Source organism: Melanotaenia boesemani, chromosome 20 (assembly GCF_017639745.1).
Source record: "Melanotaenia boesemani isolate fMelBoe1 chromosome 20, fMelBoe1.pri, whole genome shotgun sequence".
In the NCBI taxonomy this organism is placed as follows: domain Eukaryota; kingdom Metazoa; phylum Chordata; class Actinopteri; order Atheriniformes; family Melanotaeniidae; genus Melanotaenia; species Melanotaenia boesemani.
The window spans coordinates 15,265,371-15,285,032 of NC_055701.1; the positions used below are offsets into that span (position 1 = coordinate 15,265,371).

The 19,662-nt window shown below is 38.0% G+C and overlaps 2 protein-coding genes across 5 annotated transcripts; both read right to left on the reverse strand.

Moving 5' to 3' along the window:
• Positions 1–889: 889 nt before the first annotated feature.
• manea (mannosidase, endo-alpha) lies at positions 890–4,865 on the reverse strand. 4 transcript variants are annotated; one of them, XM_041972542.1, is made up of 6 exons: positions 4,638–4,728; positions 3,835–3,934; positions 3,317–3,714; positions 2,701–2,810; positions 2,451–2,527; positions 890–2,014 (listed from the first exon to the last, which is right to left on the reverse strand). In XM_041972542.1, the coding sequence occupies exons 3-6, from the start codon at positions 3,630–3,632 to the stop codon at positions 1,381–1,383; spliced, it is 1,137 nt and encodes a 378-aa protein (XP_041828476.1). In that variant the 5' UTR covers positions 3,633–3,714; positions 3,835–3,934; positions 4,638–4,728; the 3' UTR covers positions 890–1,380. The 4 variants fall into 4 exon arrangements, with proteins under 4 accessions (XP_041828476.1, XP_041828474.1, XP_041828473.1 ...); XM_041972540.1 differs by lacking the exon at positions 4,638–4,728 and adding an exon at positions 4,733–4,865 and having other exon boundaries at positions 3,317–3,934; XM_041972539.1 differs by having other exon boundaries at positions 3,317–3,934.
• Positions 4,866–6,013: 1,148 nt separating this feature from the next.
• LOC121630853 (serine/threonine-protein phosphatase PP1-beta catalytic subunit-like) lies at positions 6,014–19,225 on the reverse strand. The gene is made up of 8 exons (XM_041971365.1): positions 19,128–19,225; positions 15,437–15,568; positions 10,801–11,031; positions 10,626–10,730; positions 10,426–10,497; positions 9,998–10,149; positions 7,909–8,043; positions 6,014–7,821 (listed from the first exon to the last, which is right to left on the reverse strand). The coding sequence occupies exons 1-8, from the start codon at positions 19,177–19,179 to the stop codon at positions 7,717–7,719; spliced, it is 984 nt and encodes a 327-aa protein (XP_041827299.1). The 5' UTR covers positions 19,180–19,225; the 3' UTR covers positions 6,014–7,716.
• Between the last annotated feature and the right edge of the window lie 437 nt (positions 19,226–19,662).

Here is a 19,662-nt window from a genome sequence, read left to right on the forward strand (position 1 = left end):
GGACCAAAGACAATTTCGGGGGTAGCAGGTCTTTCTGCCTTCGGTTTTGTCCTCATTGAGGGGAGGTGACTGACTCAGACACTTTAGACCATTCTTTTTCTTTCCCGTAAAAAGCTCTTTGGTTGCTTTTGTCATGTGTTTTGGGTCATTATCCAGTCCTTTGAAGAGCTGCCCTAGTTTTCCAGTTTTGCAGTATTTGGCAGAATGAGAACAGAAAGTACAGGTCCATCAACTATGCCCACTGTTTTCTAACAGTCTCCTCTGCTCTGTTTTTAAATGCTACTAGTTTGTATGTTCATTTGAGTCATGTGTGGTCATGATGACACTTTTTAGTAGACCGTGACAATGACAGGCCCATTTGCTGGAGTGTTCTGTACACTACAAGATGTTGAAATTTTATTGTTTAAAGGAATGAAGACAATAGTGGCATGGCCACTCCCTGGGTGTCTGCATTCTCTCCGATACTGTTCACAAACACAGGCACTTCTTTGTCTCACATATTGACAATTCCCATGAACAACTACTCAATAAAAATTAAGCACTTGGAATCAGATTCAGACCTTTTTTATCCTTAATTTGTCAAGTTAAAGTCATGAGGACGCAGGCCCCACCTGATTACATATGAGTTTGTATAACATAAGAAATGCAATTCCAAAACAGTTCAACATTCATGTGGACCACGTTTTAGAAGACTGTATGCAGCAAATGTTCCAATATCTAATCCTGAGTTTATTCAGGTGATTTGAGCAAACATTCACACCATGGCAACACATATTGTAGCGAGAGACCACTTAAATAACAATGTTAACTATTTCACAAGAGAAAAAAATGTCTGCCATTCATACTGAGATACACAAGCTTGTCAGGAGCAGTACTGCTGTCCTGTCTGTTTACAGCACTATTATTCATGCCAGCATTTTAGACTGGCATGCCTGCCTCTGAAATACCAATGTTTCTTGTTTGTTTTTGTACTGTAATTTTGGCCGAGGCGGAGTTGAAAACACAGGGCAGCAACAGCTTTCTACCACCACAGTTTTTTTTTTTCTTCAATGGGACACTTTATTCCTATGAGGGTTTTTGTAGATAATTGAAATACAAATAATGCCAGTGGTTTCAGCTGGTTGTGGTAGGGTTAGTGATAAAACATAATTTATTCATCTCTAAATAGTTAAGGCTGGGTAAAGAAGATTTAGTTAGACAAAAGTAAACAATAATTAACCCAAAAGCAAATAACATACATCAGTTAAGTCAAATTTAAGCCAATGAAGTAGTCATTATTCATGCTTTATGCAAATCATTTTCACATATTGCACATTCTGCTAACAGAACTTAATTTCCTTTTAATTACTTTACACCTCTACTAACTTATATCCGCCACGATCACTCCCGCCATCTTCGTCGCTCACCACCAAATATTGCTGCCCATTTGCGAGTTATCTCTAGATAGATTGTTGGTTTATTGGGCAGATAGTCCAGGTACACAGTTTGGCTGGTTTTAGGAACCGCCGTTTCAATCTGAGTCCCCTCGTGCCACTCGTTAAAAGATGTGATAGAGATAAAGTCAGGCCTGGCTTCCAATGCTGCACTCAGCGAGGTTTCATAGTATTTGCCGTTGATGCGGTTTCGAGTGTTTTGAAAGTTCCAGGGTCGAATACTTGTGTCAATGTATCCTGGCCCCACACTTGGAATAAATATCAGGTTGTTATCTTCACAGAAAGCTTTAATGGAGCCCCAGTTACGCTGAGTGGAGCCATAGGAAAAACCATTAGTAGCAAAGTAGGTGTAGACACCATCAAACCCTGCGGTCAGGATATCCCTCTTATGTTTCTCCTCAACCAGCAGTGCGATGAAGATGGCGTCATACGCTGTATCCCTGATGCTGTTGCTCTCTGTGTGTTTCAGCAGCTTAGCCCACTGTTCAGAGTTCATCAGATATGAGTCATATACATAAAAAAGTGGAAGAAGTTTGCCATTGTTTGTCCGGTACTTGAAAAATGCTGGGTGCTCTCCATATCTGAAGAGAGGAGATGAACAAATAAGAAATGTTGATGTTAAACAGAGAAAGAAAAGCAAATTCCCATTTTAAAAATGAGACACATAAAGAAAACATGTCATGATAACAGAATAGGCTCCATTAGAAAAAATATCATTATACATAACTGCAAAAGGTGACAAACTTAACCCCCTTTAGGGGCTCTAAGAACTGTACAAATATTATCAGCTCCTTTTTCATGAGCATAAATGTTTGTTAAGGCTAACCCCAACTGCATCCAGCCATGTTAGGTGTCCCACCAGAGCTGGTACTGCAATCACTCATTAAACCAGGTGGACGGAAATGTCAATTATAAAGTTTAACATGTCGGAAAAGGTGATGTTACAGAAACAGATCATGACGGTAAGTTAGACAGCATAGTGATATTTGACTGATACTAAAACTCTTCAATACTCACTTCTCAATGATGTATCTGACATTAGTGAACATATTGACTTCATCTCGTCCTCTGTATGGCTCAATATGGAACGCAACCTGTGAAAAGAGATTGGAAAATAGAAATTTATGTAAACTGCTGCGCACTCATTGTCTAAATATTAAAGATATTTTTACTGAACCAAATAAAACTGACCTACTGATGAACAAACACACACACACACACACCTCCAAAAAAACATTTATTAAAATTTGTCGCCATTATTATGTACCTTAATGTGGTATTTATGTGCCACCTGCAACAACAAAGGCACAATTTCATCTATTGTTTCGCCATTGTCATCCTTTGTCTTGGGAGGATACCAGGAAACAGCAATAACACCTGGGAAAGCATTACAATAAAAGTATAAAGATAATTTGAGTGTGAGATGGGAGTAATAGCGTAATAAACCCGATTTCTCTGAGTGCACACCTTAAATTTCTTGTTTTGTGAGCAAATAGTAAGCAATGCAGGACTCAGTGTAATTATCACACTGTAAACTGGAAGCTGAACATAAATGAGTAAACGTGCAGACGTGTCTTACATACAACCACTTCTGTCCTTATTATTGCTTCATTTTACAACTTTTCCCAAACTGAAAAGCCATAATTCACTTCTAGGACCTCAGCAGGAAAACTTTTATATAGCCGTTAATAGCTCTCACATCACACCTGCTCACGATTACTGCCTCGTGTGGCTGGTGTATTCAATTCACTTCTAGATTTCAGCCATATTTCTGATCTCCATCATGATATTGCTGCATCATAATTTCAAAACTGTTTATAACTGAAAAAAACAAAAATAAGACAAAAAAATAATGAACACTCGCAAGCAGAAATTTTTCTTACCAATGGCTGCTGTACGAAGCTGCTGCATATGTGCCTCTACAACAGAAGGGTCCCTGGAACTGTAAGCCCCTAAAGAGGGGTAAAAATTTGACCCAATGTCATCAGGGGGTACGTGTCTTCCTTGGGGATACCCCTGAGCCACCTTTAAGTCCCAGTGTGGAAGCTGTGGATGGTCCCAATGGATGTATTTGCCATCAAATTTGGGGTTTCCATACCAAGGGTAGTAGAAAACATGGAGATAATAGTTTGGAGGCGGGAACTTCCTCAGTGTAGCTTCCAACTCTGCATCTCCGTCTGACTGAGCAGAGTCATTCATTTTGGTCTCATCATGTTTATTGTTGTCGCGTCTCTTGACTTGTGGATCTTTTCTGTCTGGTTGCAGCTCAACGCCTTCTGAGCTGTTGAAAGGAGAATCCTCTGTTATAAGCCCCTTTAAGACCACTGTTATGATCAGTACGAGCAATGCCAAAGCAATCAGTGCGATGCAAGATTTGCGTCTAAACCTTGCCATTCTTTACTTAGTGCTTGAAGCTTTCCATAGTTCATTGTTGAGATAATAATGGGGAACTGATGTTGGACACAGTACCACTGAAACTCCTCTGAGAGACTTTGTTCAGCCTGGGATTTTGAAGATAGAAGAGATACAAGTGTTTATGAAAGGGCTGCAACCAATTCTGCAATATTATATGCATGACAGAAGCAAATATGGATAATGTGCAACATGTTTTCAAATGGAAAATGACAAAGAGAGACAGCTATAAGTGAGCAATATTTTAATCCAAAACCACTGAACTGCCCTCTGTTGCTGGTTCAGTTTGACTTAGATAGCTTAAGATAAATTAAACTAGCAAATTATTCTAGTTTAAGAAATGCACCAAGTTATATTTCTATTCGTATGTGTTTTGACTGCAACAATCAATAATTCTTAAAAATTGAAATAATCCATTTACGTCCTGTCGATTTATTCACTGACTGTAAAAAAAAAAAAAAAAGCAAAAAAAAAAAAAACAGATACAGTCGCAGTAGAATGAAAGCTGTTAATATAGCTAACATGCTAGCTCATGTGTTAAAGTATGCCGTCTAATAAAAATGCCGTTATAATTAGATTACTGAGTGTTTAGCTGATCACTGTAGTTGAGCCTAACGAAACATAAAGCTAGCAACATTAGCTATCTCTATTCTACCTCAAGTGAACTTTAGACTTGTCAACAATAATTACTCATGGCAGGGCTGAGAAATTAGCTTAATCCTCCTACAGTTAAGCAAAGCCCTAAGTTTGTATGGAATAATACAAAAATTGAATGTATAAAGTCAGACACACCCGTATATTAGCTCAAATGTCTCTTCATGAATTATTTTCGCTGCATTACAAGCAGATGACAGGACACAACCTGCATTTCTGGTTCGGTAACTTACCCTATGAAACATCACAGATCTGAAAACGCCCGACCAGGACTCTGACCCTCGCTGTGACCCATCCATATGCTATAAAAACCCGAAATATAACTGCGTCCTTGCCAGTCAACAACAGCCACAGAGGTGATTTAAATGCATCACTAACAGATATCGCCCCCATCTGTTCGGAAGAAGTACTACATAAAACAAACCCAACTTGAAAATGTGTATAATTTAGAACTTTTGGTTGTTGATGTTTAAAAGGAGAGAAGGGGGACAAAAAGAGAAGAAAATCTTTTTGTTCTCTTAGCAAACTGTATGTTTCAAGCGCACAGTGCTACAGAACAGGTAAGTAAATAAGTATGCAAATGAATTAATTATGGATGTAGAATTAATTTTTGTTTGTAATGCATTTTATCAATGTAATTCCATTCAAATAAGTTTAGCAACAGTATAATATTTATAATTTTACCTACAAAGCTTATGGAAAAACAAAGAAATTAACTGAAGGTTCCCATTTTAATGTGGTATGAGATCTGTGCTGACAAACTGCTTTTAAAAGTAATGGGAAAGTGTGTCTAAACTTTTGACTGGTACTGTATTTGTTGATAATATTCTTGTATTTACAATCTCTTTTTTAAAGCACTTGATTATTTCAGCACCAGCTTGTTTTACTCACTCACAATGACCACAGTGGCCTTCAAGACACAGAAATAAGAAAAGGCAGCTTCATTCTGATCATTCCTACTACCTGAAGTCTCTGTACAGTGAAGACATAAGGATGACAACTGCAGAGAGTTTACAGGTTTGTTAAAACAGTTTGATTCATTTGTGATTGCATGAGTTTCAGGAGATTTTATAATATGTTCACCATAATAAATTCCTTCTACATCTTCAAGGAAAGCTCAACATTCAGCTTTCAGATCATCTACTATCTTCTCTTTCTAAAAGTGGCACTGTGGATTAACTTTGCCTGGATGCTGTCACACCTCCACCATGTTTTCTCCTGCCAATGACTCTTTGGTTGTATTCAGAGCCAATGCAAACTGCTCTGAACTGGGCCAAGAGGCGTCTGAGTTGTCAAACTGCTTAAGATATCAATCAGGCTAAACTGTGTACATATGTAGAATTAAAAAATAATGAATGCATTCCCATTTATTTCTACTGTACAGCACCACATTGTACCTCACAATTTACTATATAGCTCTTTTTAAGTAATTAAGAATAAAATATAAACTATGTTATAACCAGAGGATGTAGTGTCTTGTGTTTACTATACAAACTCACAGACAAGACAGCAACAACTTTTGGCTCCATCCATTTTATTGAATGTATAGACTTTCAAACAAACTTGTACAAATCGCAAAACAGCTTTTGGTAATACTTTTGTTTTCTTATCATCAAGGAAATAAACTGAGTGAATTAAACGTAAACAATCTGAACATAAATGTACAACTGAATAAGAAAACATTAAAGCAAATCAAATGAGAAACAATAACAAAAAAGAGGCAACTGTTTTTCAGAAATTTCCAGCTGCATCTGTGAGCAGCAGACTGAATCTGAAACACTAACCAGACCTACCGCTGGTCAGTGTGACTGTGGTACCTCAGAATAGTAAAATATGCCACACCTAATACTGGCAATGTGATACAACCTCCATTGTGATTTATTTGGAAATTTATACCATGGGATGTGCACTACTTTACACTGTAGTGCTGTATTTATACACCAGGTGGCATCACAACCTTAAACAGCGATGCCAAAACCGCCTGGATCTTCCACCCACTCCCAGCTCCACCAGTTTTCACACCCTGTACCTCAACAGATCGGGTGATATGAGCGAAAGAAAACTGGTATTTCAAAACAAATCTAAAAAAAAAAAAAAAACTTTCTGCAGGATGCCATATATACACTGAACACTAACTATTATCTGTAATTTTGTTTGTGAGGCTTTCTGTTACATGAAAATAACAAGTTAGACCCTGCCAGAACTGTAGCCACTGGTTTTACATTTTGTTTCTTCTACTTACAAAGATTTACATTTTCAAAATACAATCCTGTAAACATACATATTTGCCTGCACTACAATCCACAACAGTCTCATTCAAATTAGTGTAATCAAAACCCCAGCTATCCTTAAAACACAACCAGATGATTAGTACAGGTGAAATTAATTTGAGAATAACAGAGGAAAAAAAAAAGGTTAATACCAGCTTTGTTTCAGAACCAGCATGTTTTTGTGTGGGAGTAGAGTCGAGGCACAGGGAGGCATAACAGAGTGGAGAATTTTAAGCCTAGATGATATCATGTTTGGGTAAATCGTGACCACAGCCAGAGCTGTCTGATTTAGCCTTATACTTCATTCAAGCTGGTCTGTTCACATTCATTGCAACAAATAGGGAGGTTAAATACAGAAAATGCATGTGCACAAGACCAACAAAGGGCACTGCACACACTGTGATGAGTTTAACATGTTAAACTGGAACATGATAAATGTTATTAATGTCTGTGAATTTTGCTCAGCTCTGAAACCACAGTCTAAAGTAAAACACATGGGAAAGATGCTCTGTATTTTCAGAGGTCAAGGCAAAAATAATCTCATCTTATTTTTTCTGAAGCACTGAAAATGTTTCCTGTTACTTGGTCATATTGCCTCTCTACAAAGAGAAGGCATCATCTTACACAACACACAACCTCAAACAAATTTGAAATAGAATTGGAAGTAAAACCACCAAATTTATTGTTTGTTAATTATATCAAAAACTCCAACTAACAGGCAAAAAGAAAAAAAAAAAGATTGGTCACAGCAAATCTATGTACACACACACATTAAGAAAAGAGCTGTCAGTGGAGTTGACGAGGGGCTGGGTGAGTGGGAGGAGAAAGATTTGGGCAACAAGATAAGCCCCTTATCTTCACTCTACAGGGGGTGTTACAGGGGTTGCCATGATGGCACACCAGGGATGGACAAGATGAGAAGGTGGGGGAGAGCTGCAGTTGAGTGTTCACCTCTTCTTGGGAGCTTGGGTGGTGCGAGGTGGGGTGACAGGTCGACCAGAGTTTACACCACCATACTGGTACTTAGCCTTCTTCTCTGAAGGCTTTAGGATCTTGAGGACAGAAAAGCAGAAACAGATAAAAGATACCTGAGTGACTGTTTCTGAAAATATGACTTCTCTCTGTGGTTTTCAGGTTACCTGGAAAGAGCACATGAGCGATTCGTCAACACTCATCATGCCGCCCGCATTATCAAACTCCCCGCAGTAGTTTGGAGCAGAGAAAAGTGTGACCAGTTGGCGTTTGGCAAAGAACTCGTATCCATCCTCCACAACCTGTTCAAATACACACATTAACTCCAACGCCCGATCAATACCAAGAAACACATCTCCAGCTAGTTTCAGAAACCAACTTTGCTGTGAAGGTTGGTTGTACGAAACACCTACATCTGAATCAATATGAAGCACAGAACTGAAATAGCTGTGGCTAACCTAACAACTCCTGCGTATGAAGTGCTTTGTCATGCTTTAATACAATTTTAATACAGCAAAAAAGAAATAAAAAGTAACTTTATACTGGTATGTGTAGCAGAAAAGGACAAAGATGAATGAAAGGAGGAAATTGGGAGATACACAGCTGCTAATATGTGGTTTAGTTCTGGGTCCTCCTTAATCAACAATTGTTCCGAACAGATTTGTACATTTTCACGCAAAGTGTGGAATTTACCATCTTGTACTTCGAACTGTTCTTCGATGTCAGAACTGATCATGGTTCTAGTGCTAGAGCGGAGAAACTGCTCTATTTCGTTAATTAATAATTTACGCCAATGAGATGAAATGAGAGACAGGTTGAACCATTCAAAATCAGATCAAAGCGTAGTGTTTCGATGACGCTGGGAATATGTGTGTTAAGTAACAACAGATTAAGTCTCCACCTCTACAAAACGTGTAAAACCAACCGAGGTTAACCAAAGAGCTTCACAGGATAAAAATACAACATCCAAAGGTGGAAGTTCTGTTGGTTTCTGTCCTCCTCCAGCTGCAGCGTTTATTTATTCTTTCTTAGTCTAACTCTTTTTTTATGCAGTGTATTGTTTCCAGAGGATTGTTAAATATTTATTAAGAGGGTTAAGAGATAGGCGTCATCCTTGATAGCACACTGTCATTCCACTCTCATACTGCCCATTTCCACCTTGGCAACCTCAACTGCCTCCGCTCCACCCTCACCATCCACTCTGCCTCCATACTTCTCCACAGTCTTGTCACCTCCCGCAATGATTGCCTTAACTTCCTTCTCTTTGGTCTCCCCCAGAAGTCCCTCCATAAACTCCAACTGGTCCATAACCATGCAGCCCGCTGCCTGATGCATCCCATCACATCTCCCCTATCCCACAACAGCACCACTGGCTCCCAGTTACCCAAAGAATAAACTACAAACTGATCATGTTTACCTTTAAGGTCATCCAAAACCTCGCCCCTCCATATATCTCTGATCTGGTCTCCAGCCCATTCCCTAAGATCCTCCTCCTCCATCCACCTCACTGTGGCCTCTGCCTGCCTCAGCACCATGGGGAGCAGAGCTTTTCACTCCTTACCACCAGACATCCGTAATTTTGACTCTCTCCCCATCTTCAAATCCAGATTCAAGACTCATCTGTTCAAGCTTGCCTACTTACTTTAAGTCCATCTACTCTGTCCTCCATTTCTTATTTTATACTGAATTTATTCTGTTTTATCTTCTTGTTGTACAGTGCCCGTGAGTTTTTTGAAAGGTTTTTTTTTTAAATAAAATGTATTATTATTTTTACAATGCTTCAATTTTTAAATTAATGTTAACTGAGCTTGAATGAGTGAACTAAACAGATGTCTGGCTGGCTTCAAACTCAGTAGAAATTAATTCTTTCCTTCTCTCCATCACTCCGGTGAGAAACACAGGCGATTTCCATGTGACTTCTAAAGGGACGTGTTGTTCCTATATATGGCTAAAAGAGGGCATTTTTTTTTTTAAAAATTAAAATAAACGGGCAGGAGCAGGTGATTTAGAACGTAGGGGATTTATCAAAAGCAATGTACATACGCCTGGCCTTAAATACAAATTGTACTTAAATTTTCTATATTTAATTTGTTCTATGAACAACTGATAAATGAGAGCCCTAGTGTCTACATTTTCTCATCAGAAACGAAAAATAAAGAACAAAAACAAGATAACAAATAAATACAAAGTAGGGTCAGATTGTCAACCCTGTGTTAGATATTGAGGCTCACCAACTCTGTTCCAGTCTTAATTTACCTGGTGGGCTCTGCAGATGAGGTCCAGGTCATGGCGGTTTAGAAACTTACTGACCACATCTGCCCCAAAGGTGAAGGAGACCCCACGGTCATTCTCTCCCCAGCCTTGTACATCTTTATCTGGATCTGACCACAACAAGTCACACAGAAGGCCTGGCAGGAACACAGGAAAAGGAGACATGGAGATAAAAACCCTTCAAGCAGGAAAGTATTGAAAAGAGGGCATAAACAGAGGATGGAGCGATGTCCATCCAGTCGACTTTGTGAAGTAACACAGAAAATCCTCTAATTCCAGTCACTCAGGAAGAGAAAGACTGTTTTTTTCCATTTCAACATAAACTTAAATTCCTGGGAGAGATCCAGAGGAAGTGAGCATGTTCAGGATCAAGAATGAACATTCACCAGAGTCCATAAAGACTTAAATAGTACCTGTATCAGGCACATCTGTTGGCCTCATGATCCTGCGGATCTGCTCCATTGACTGCAAATCAGGTGAAAGCCCTGAAACAAAAAAAAAAAAATGAAAGAAACTGATTTTAACTGGAGATGCTGTAAATATATTCTAAACAACAATATAAAAAAAAAAGTCACAGGTTAGATTTTGGACAAGGGAACGAGTGCAAACCCACCTCCATGGCAACAGAAGATCTTCTCATCAATGATAGCAGCGATGGGCAGGCAGTTAAAGCAGTCAGTGAAGGTTTTCCATAACTTAATATTGAATCTGCGCTTGCCTGGAAATAAACACACACAGTTTCAGACCCAAACTGTTTGCGTGCACAGCCTGAGTTAATTTCTACTTACACTCATCGTAGAACCCATAGATCCGGTTGATTGAAGCACACTCATGGTTGCCCCTGAGCAGAAAAAAATTCTCTGGGTACTTGATCTTGTAGGCCAGTAGAAGACAGATGGTTTCCAGGGACTGTTTCCCTCTGTCCACATAATCACCCAGGAAAAGATAGTTTGCCTCTGGAGGGAAGCCACCATACTCAAACAACCTCAGTAAATCTGTGTACTGCCCATGAATATCACCTAAGAAGACAATGAAGCAAAGGGGAAATAAGTGAAGACAATGTGTTTGTTTGACAATTTGTAAGTTTGATAATTAGAGTGATGCCACCAGGTGATGACAGTAAACCACATTCTTATGCAAAGACACCAGCTTCTATCTCTCTGAAGCCGTTTCGATTAATGGATTATTACGAGATAAAGCTGATAAAGATGTATGACTGTCACACTAACAGCAAGCAAAAGTATCCACATACAAAAACAAACTGCCAGCAGATCAATGCCATGGCCTGTGGGAAATGAATTAACCAGGGAGAGAACACTCACATTTCAGGTTAATCATAAAAAATATGAAGCACTTACATAAACCCCACACACACACATCCACACAAACTAACTTTAATTTTAACACTCTCCCAGGATGTAGGGTCAACCTTTTCTATATTTGACATCAGTCAGGCAGAGATGAGCCAAAGCTGCTCTCACCAAAGCACACGATCTCTGCAGTGGAGTCTCGCATGATCACCCAGCCAAGACCTGCTTCCTTTTATATCATCTTGCACCAACTTAAGAGTTACTCTAATTTGGGTTAAGTGCTCCAGACATAGAGGACTGAAGAGAGTCCTACCAGAGCAGGACAATAACAGCAGGTTTTACTGTGACCAAAAAGGAAAGTAAATTTATGTGCCACACTCTTTTTATGGCAAGGCTTTATTACAAGGTGGCACCAAATACAAATTAAAATGAAGATGCCTTGTTAAGCTCACCAGCCTGAAACTAAAATGACCAGGAAATAGACTGCTTTATATTCAGACCATGAAACCGGTTGGTATCCCATGCACCAAAACCACGACTGGCACCAAAACCTAGGTGGCTGTAGGCCTACTCTTATTTTTGTATGCATGCTAGGATAAAAAGAACATTTTAGGGCAAAATAAATGACTTAAGTGATAGTTCTGAATGTCTAAGTCTAGATCTGTGTCATACTCTGTGCTCCTGATGTCCTTGGCCAGCTTGTTTGGCTATCATCTATGTTTTTCTTTTCTTTCTATCGTTAAAAACAACATATAAACAAACTGGTCACGCAGCCCCGGGTTCCCATCCCGTTGTCTCGCAAGTACTAGTAATGGCAATGACTTTGCAATCCTTCACATTAATCATACATTAACAAAACTTTACCGAAGCCAGTACTAATGCTCTGGCATCTTAATCCAGGTCACAAGCTGTCAGCGTGAAACCAGGAAAGCTTTTAAAATGCCTAAATTATTTCTCTATTATATATCTCAAAACATATTTTGAGCTTTAACTTCATAAAAGAGTGATGAAGTTACCAGTAATCAGTTTGTGGCAATAACAAAGTTAGTCAATGCTTCATTATCTAATCACGGGGTATTAGTTCATTTAAGTTTCTTTTATATTTCACTTACTAAAGATGTAACAACCTTGACAAATGCTTAAATTTCTAAATGCTACGTTTAAAAAAATCTAAAGAAAAATGCTAACTTTTGACCAAAGGATTTTTGTTGTTGTTGTTTGGCATTAATAATTTAGTCCGTTTCTGTAAGGTGATAACTGTTTGAGAGGAGCAACACAGAAGGTATGGGATTACTGTAAGTATCAACGCAAAACTCAGAAAGCAGGAACAATGCTGGTCTTAGGTCGGTGTCATAAATGGGCAATATCAATTAAGCCAGTGCAAAATAACAAGGTATTTACACAGCTCTGCAATTATCCTAATCACCACATGTGGAACATAAATGGATATTTATACTTTAAGCCTAGCATTAGAGCACAAACAGTCTAGGAAACCATCAGCTGTAGTTAAACACAGCTGATGTGAGAGCAATGGCTGATATTACTGAGTTTCCAGTGTAGCTAACAGACATCCAGGTCACAAATTGACTTCATGTTCTGAGGACTTATACAGTTTGAGTGCAGATACATTTTTAAACATTCTCATAATTTTTTTTATGGTTTTGAGAAACTTCTAATTCTGTACATATATGCAACAAAATTTTCTTCAAATGCAAATGGTAAATACAAACAAAAATCATAAGGTTTCTGATTAAAATATCTTTCTCTTGATAAATACAAACATCTACAGAAAACAGCTTACAGATAATTAAAGCAGTGGCTGTGTGCTGTAGTGCTGTTATTACTTTTTTTGGTAAAATAATTTATGTTATTGAATATGGCTATGGCGCAGCAGATTTCTAAATGTCTAAAAGAAGAAAACACTATGAGGCAACAAGGTTATTACTCATAGTCGCAATAAGGTATATTTGTTGTAATTAACATTAAAAAATATAGCCTTGGGGATCCACAAAAAGATGTACATGACAAATTTATATTAAAAAAATGTAAGTGTAAATAAGTTAGGTTTAAGTTAAATTGGTTGTAGTGGGAGCTTTAAGTTTTTATATATTAAGATGTCACCCTAGATATCAGACATCTCCTTCCTCTGAAATATGTCTGGCTCTGTCAGAGCTCACATGGTCCTCACAGAGTAAATGTTTACTTCTTTTCTGTTGCATTATGTAGAAAGTGATGGGTTCACTTGTCTTAGAGAAGCCGGTTATTGTCACATCAAGCAGTGACTGATATGTTCTGTGATGCAACAGTGACAATGGTAAATACATAACAGAATTCTTTACTCAAGAAAATAAGGGACTTTTAAAGTAAAGAAAATGCTTCAAACAGCCAGGAGGACTGATTCTGTAGTGAATCTTTTTATTCACAGCAGCAATCAAGAGATCCTTTTATTATCTTTCAGTTGGGGGTCAAAATCCACAAAACATTAGAGATAGAAACTTGTACTGAGAACTAAATGTGAAGCTTACATCAGGCTTGAGCTGAATGAGCTGATCAAACCAAGATGACATTTTGCAGCATCATTACTTTAATAAGATAGTAGTGAAGATAGTGATTATTCAGTTCACACCCTCACAAATTACAGAACACTGAGTTTGGATGATTGTGGTCTTTTTTTTCCTCCCAGAAAATTCAAATGGTTAAAGGAAGAATTCTGGCATTTCCCAAACCTGGGCCCTGTCTAACTAAATTATAAAGCAGTGGTGATACTGCAGGCATGACCCAAACTGTGCCCCTGGCACCAAGTTTAACATGTGCTGGAGGGTTTGCATAGAACCTGATCCGTGTGGTCTCAGTAAATAATTAAGCACCTTATGCTTAGAAAGCCTGGCATAAGGTTAATGGATTTAAAAGTACCAAAGCAGCCAGGTTAGAAGTTCAACAACAAAGGTTAAAGAAAGACCATGAAATTTCTGACTATAATACATGTGACCACCTCAAACTCCTGCACATTCTAAAGTTAGGTATGCATGGAAGAATTTCTTTTTTTTTTTTTTTTTTTAAAAAGCCTATTAATATTAATCACAGTGAAGTCAAACAGATGGACGCCATCACTCAGTTGTCAAAAATCAATATGAGCTGGTATGATCAAACTTCTACTTTTCATTTGGACAATTGCAACTTAAAATGCAGGTCACTCCCTCTGGGGCTGATATAGTATTCGACCTATAGTAACTATTTTAAACATGTAAATATGTGTAGGTAGAAACTGGTATAATACAGAAGACTTTTTCCTGTTTTCCCAAGAAAAGGCACATATGAGTTGGCTTAAAGTTGTTTGCAGTGTTACACTGGCAAGAAGAGTCAGGTATGATGGAGTGTACTCAGATATACAGAAGCAAGCTAGAAATACAAGTAATGAAGCTCTCTCTGCTGTTAGTATCAGAAGCACACTTGTGAATGTGGGATTCTTTTGTCTTTAATCTGCCTTCATTATAATGATACATGTGATAATGACATCATTTCTGTATATATGTGCATATATAAATCTATCTTTACTAATACTGGGCAGCTGAGTTGAGAGAGTATTAGAGACGTAATATATGACACAGGCTGTGTTTGTGTTACATAAGAAACTCTGCATCGGAGCAATGGATAGCTGCTCGGGGTTGTGCAGACCAGGCAGTGTTCTGTGCTGCAGAATGGGAGTATTTTATTAAGATAACTGGCTTTTGTTGACAGCTAGAGGAAAATACTTAAATGGTTCTTACTAAATTGATCAGTGGACCACAGAAAAAGAAACTTAAAAAAGACCAGCCTTTTCCTTATTTAGTTTATTTGCTTTTTTTTAAGCTCTCATGTGATGAATTGTCCACTTGCAGCGCAGTGTGTCAATTCAAGCAGGGAAAAGCCTTTATTTACAAGAATCTGCCTGCACGTTTAGTTTTAAAGTCAAAAGAACTTTAAATGGAAATATCACAGCAAAGTGTACTAAATGGCATAAAGGGATGAACAACAACGAAAGATGAGAGAGCAACACAAACTAGTAATGAATCACCAATAAGCTTGAGATGGGGCGAAAACAACTAAAGGAAGGGCAGAAATAGAAAACACAAACCACAAATCTTCAAGGGTGCCTCAAGCTCCAACAGGATGGGCTGGCTGAGGAAGATCTCCCTGGATTTGATGCAAAGGCCCCGAACCTCTGCTTCGGTCATCTGAACTATTTTCCCTGGACGGCATCCTCGCACTGAAAGTAGAAAAAAAAAGATGCATTCACTGCTACGAACAACTGTTAACAACGTCAATTCATATGAAACAACAGTAACAACACCTGCATCATAAAGGTAATCAGAATGAGGCCATGATGGAGCTTTTGTTTTGTTTTTTTAATCTAATGGAAAAAAATACTTTTAGCAACACAAAGCCATCTCACAAGCTGATGAACTGTGGGCGTAGTGATTCTGTAGCTTATAACTGTTCAGCCTCAGCCATACTTTAGAAACCCACGGCTTAGCCTATGAAAGCAGCTTGCATCTTCAGCAGTAGTGTGGGTTTATTGGCTGTGCAGTTCCACTGTGAGCTGAAGCCTACTTTGTGGCATTATGCCACATCTCATATTTATCTTACACCAAAGAAAAGTAAGAATCATGAACACTGACTAGAGTCAGCAGCTGAAATAGAGTCATGGAAGTGAGATAATACATGAGAAAAAAAAAAATAAAGCTGCAACTGCTACACTTATTTACCACATTTAAATGGAGTGATACTTTCATTTCAATTAAATCTGTTTTGTAACGAAAACTAAATGAACAAATCCACAACTGAGGAATTATGCCATAATCAACCATGTCTGTACCGCCTCACTGCTAGAGGCCCACAAAAACTCTAATAAAGGGCTGTAGAGCCTAGAAAAGCAAAAACATCTTGATCAGAAGTTGTTTTTTTTTTTTTTACATCTTTAATTTTGTTTCATGTTATGAAGGATGCTAAATTGAAAAATGGTAAAAATAGGAGCTGTTAAAGTGGATCATTTTTGTATTGCTATGAAATTTCAGAAGCATAGATAATAAAAATGTGTGCATTTATAAATATACATCCACATGAGCTGCTTATACATGCTCAAATTCCCTGTTAGACTCTAATTAGTCTTGTAATCCAAATAAATCTGGTACAAGTGAAACAGTGAAATGAGTGTCTTCACAGATGATGAATCCGACAGCCAAAAATATTTGAGAGCTCCACCAACCTTGGTGATTTACACCTTCAATTTTCCTTATCTTCCATCTACTTCATGCCCGAATGACGTGAACTACATGAAGCATGAAATTGCAGAAGTAGGGCTCTTTACCAGGCCTCATCAGAGGGGGGGAGTTAAGCTTGGAAGCTAGCCTGCTCAGCTTTAACACTGAACCTTTCAGTGTTTGCACTGGCTGCCACTTTTAAAGAGATTATGTACTAAAGAACACTGAGGGGCAAAGGCTGAAATGAAGCAATGGCAAGGATTTGCGATTATCATGAACCAAAGAACTGTTTGTGTGTGTATATAAAGCTGTGTTACTGAGTGTGTGTCAGTTTTAAGTGTCCTGTAGGATTTAACTGCAATAAATAAGTACTGTCATTGACACTTGGCTTTGCCTTACAAACCAGGGTCCTAAGGCAGTAAAATAGAAAAAGAGTGCTACTGTGTGAGGTTATGATGTGGAAGAGAAAATAAATTAAATTAAAATAAAATGGTTAAATGCCGTTAAATGTATGTTGTTTAATAATTTTGCACAGTTTGATATTGTAAATGTTTGCTGAGCAATATGAAACAAAACATCTACATTAATCCTAATTAATAAAGTCAAACATAGCTAATACATGTTTTAAACATAAATTAAATCTATAACTGAAAAAATACAACAAAAATAACAGAAAAAATTTAAGTAAACCAGTGTGATTGCTTGGCCAACTGTCCTGCAGAATGTATTTCAAGTAGATGTATTTCCTGAGGTCCTAATTAATATGTGTATGACATCCTTTGAACAAAATCACACACATTACAACAGCTTGTTTTTTTTTTATTTTTTCCCATTCACATATTTGTGTGAAGGGATCATTTGGGTGGAAGGGCTTAGAGCAGGGGTGTATCCTGCAGGTTTTCATTGTTTTCCTGATCTAACACACCTGAATAAAATCAAATGGATCCAACAGCTTCTTGTCAATTTCTTCACAATAACCCATTAATTTCAGTCAGGTGTGTTAGATCAGGGAAAAAATTAAAACCTGCAGGATGCCGGTCCTCGAGGACCGGAGTTTGACACCCCTGGCGTAGAGGGACATACTTGACCTCATTAGCCCCTGTCTTTCTTCAGGTCTGACTCTTTTCAGATATGCAGTAGATAATAACTAATGGAGCAAGTCACTGTGGTACAACAGGACATATAGTATATAGTCTAAGAGCTCTAATCATACAACAAACCTTTACTCACATACTTACATTTCCTTTATCAGCAGTTCACCTGGTAGACTACTGACCCCTCTTTAGGCAGAGCCACTGCAAGTTCCCTTGAACTGGGTGAAGTTGTTAAAACACACCACAGAATGTACCAGCTGCTGGCTGGTAATAACACCACTGAGAACTCTTTATCTCACTAATTTGTTTGAAAACTATCCATTAGACAAAATCTAAAACCAAAACCATGTAATCTCCATCTAACAGAGTCAGACATTGGAGGAAAGCATGCCAAGGACAGCTGAATTTGTCTTAGTGGTCTGGTCTGACTCAGAATATCTCACAGGGGAACAGAAAACTCCCCGTCTTCTCAGAAGGGGGGTTGGTGAACTGCCAACACAAAATCATCCTTTTGTCTGTTTGTCTTAAACTTGGTCTTTGTTTAACAACAAAGATTCACCACAATGGTTCAAAAGCAGCCATATGATTATGGTGTGGTTGTGTGATCATTTCAGGGCAAATCAAGCTGTTATAAACATTTCTGTAAAGAAGTCTATAATTTCTTTGTCTTTTTATACTTGATTTTTTTTTAATTACCTCACGATTGTTATTTGTTATCATTCTTTGATTTACATTTTGACACCTCTGTTAAAAACACCAACAAGATACGTGAGAAAAAAAAGCCACAGGCAAACTACCAGGCAAGGGCAACCAATATCAAATGCAAGGGACATTTCTGTTTGGTTCATATTGTACAACATATTTCTCTACAGCTGATTCATCTGTCAAAATATTTCATTTCAACATTTCTCATGTCACCATAAAAATAAACAATAACGACTATACAGGGGCATTTAGAGCTAACTGTAACCGCATTGAAAAGCAACAAGGTTGTTGATAGTTCATGATCCCTTTTTTTATTTTAAATATAATTTCCTTCACACCCATTGATACCGTTCAAAATTAGTTATTGCTCAATGCATAGGAAAAAACGTCCCTGCCCCTCCTTCTCAATACCAGTCGTTTGACAAATAAACGAGCTAGAATATCGCAACATATCAAGCATAAAGTTTAATTACATCCCAATACAAAGAGCACCATCAATATTCGTAATCAGGGGCAACGCAGATAACGGCGAAGAGACTTGTAGGCGCTCACTGCTGTTTATAAACACAGCCAGGCAGCTAACGGTAACGTTAGCCAAAGCTAGCCACGCATACAGTTACCAATGGCTGACATTAGCCTTACTAGCTAACACTTTCATGTGTTTTCTGAGATAGCCGGTGTAATAACTGAATACACGTTTGACCCAGCATACAGTGTACAAATCACTTACTTTCTTTAACCCCATAGACTTATTCAAACTGTTTACCTTCCAAGAGTCGAGAGATGAGGCTATCTACGTTCAATTCACCCTCCGCCATCTTCACACTGATGTTGTAGAGTCAGACGGGTCGATTCCGTTCGCGGACACAGGGAGGCGCTGTTACAGAGAAATTAATAAACCCGGATGCTGTTAAAAAAAAACTCAAGATCTACGGAAGAAAAGAAAAGGGTAGCAAATGAACTGTTTCTTATTTTAATATTTAATATTTTAGTTATAGTTGGACAATATTACACAGGAAAATGTCTTATTTGTTTAGTTACATTGTCAAGACTAACTAAAATACAATTTTCCCACTTCTTTCAGTGGATACAGTACTTTTTTTTAGATGTTTATACCCATGGCCTTCTATTAAAATTAAGAGCAGCAAAGATCTGCATTAATAAAACGGCATGTGGTATGTGTAGTTTAAGTTACCTTACTCAAACTTTGTTTTATTGTTTTCAACTGGTAAACAAATACTGCAATATTTGTTATTACTGAGCTGTCTATATATTTAGAATAAATTCCCACAAACCTATAA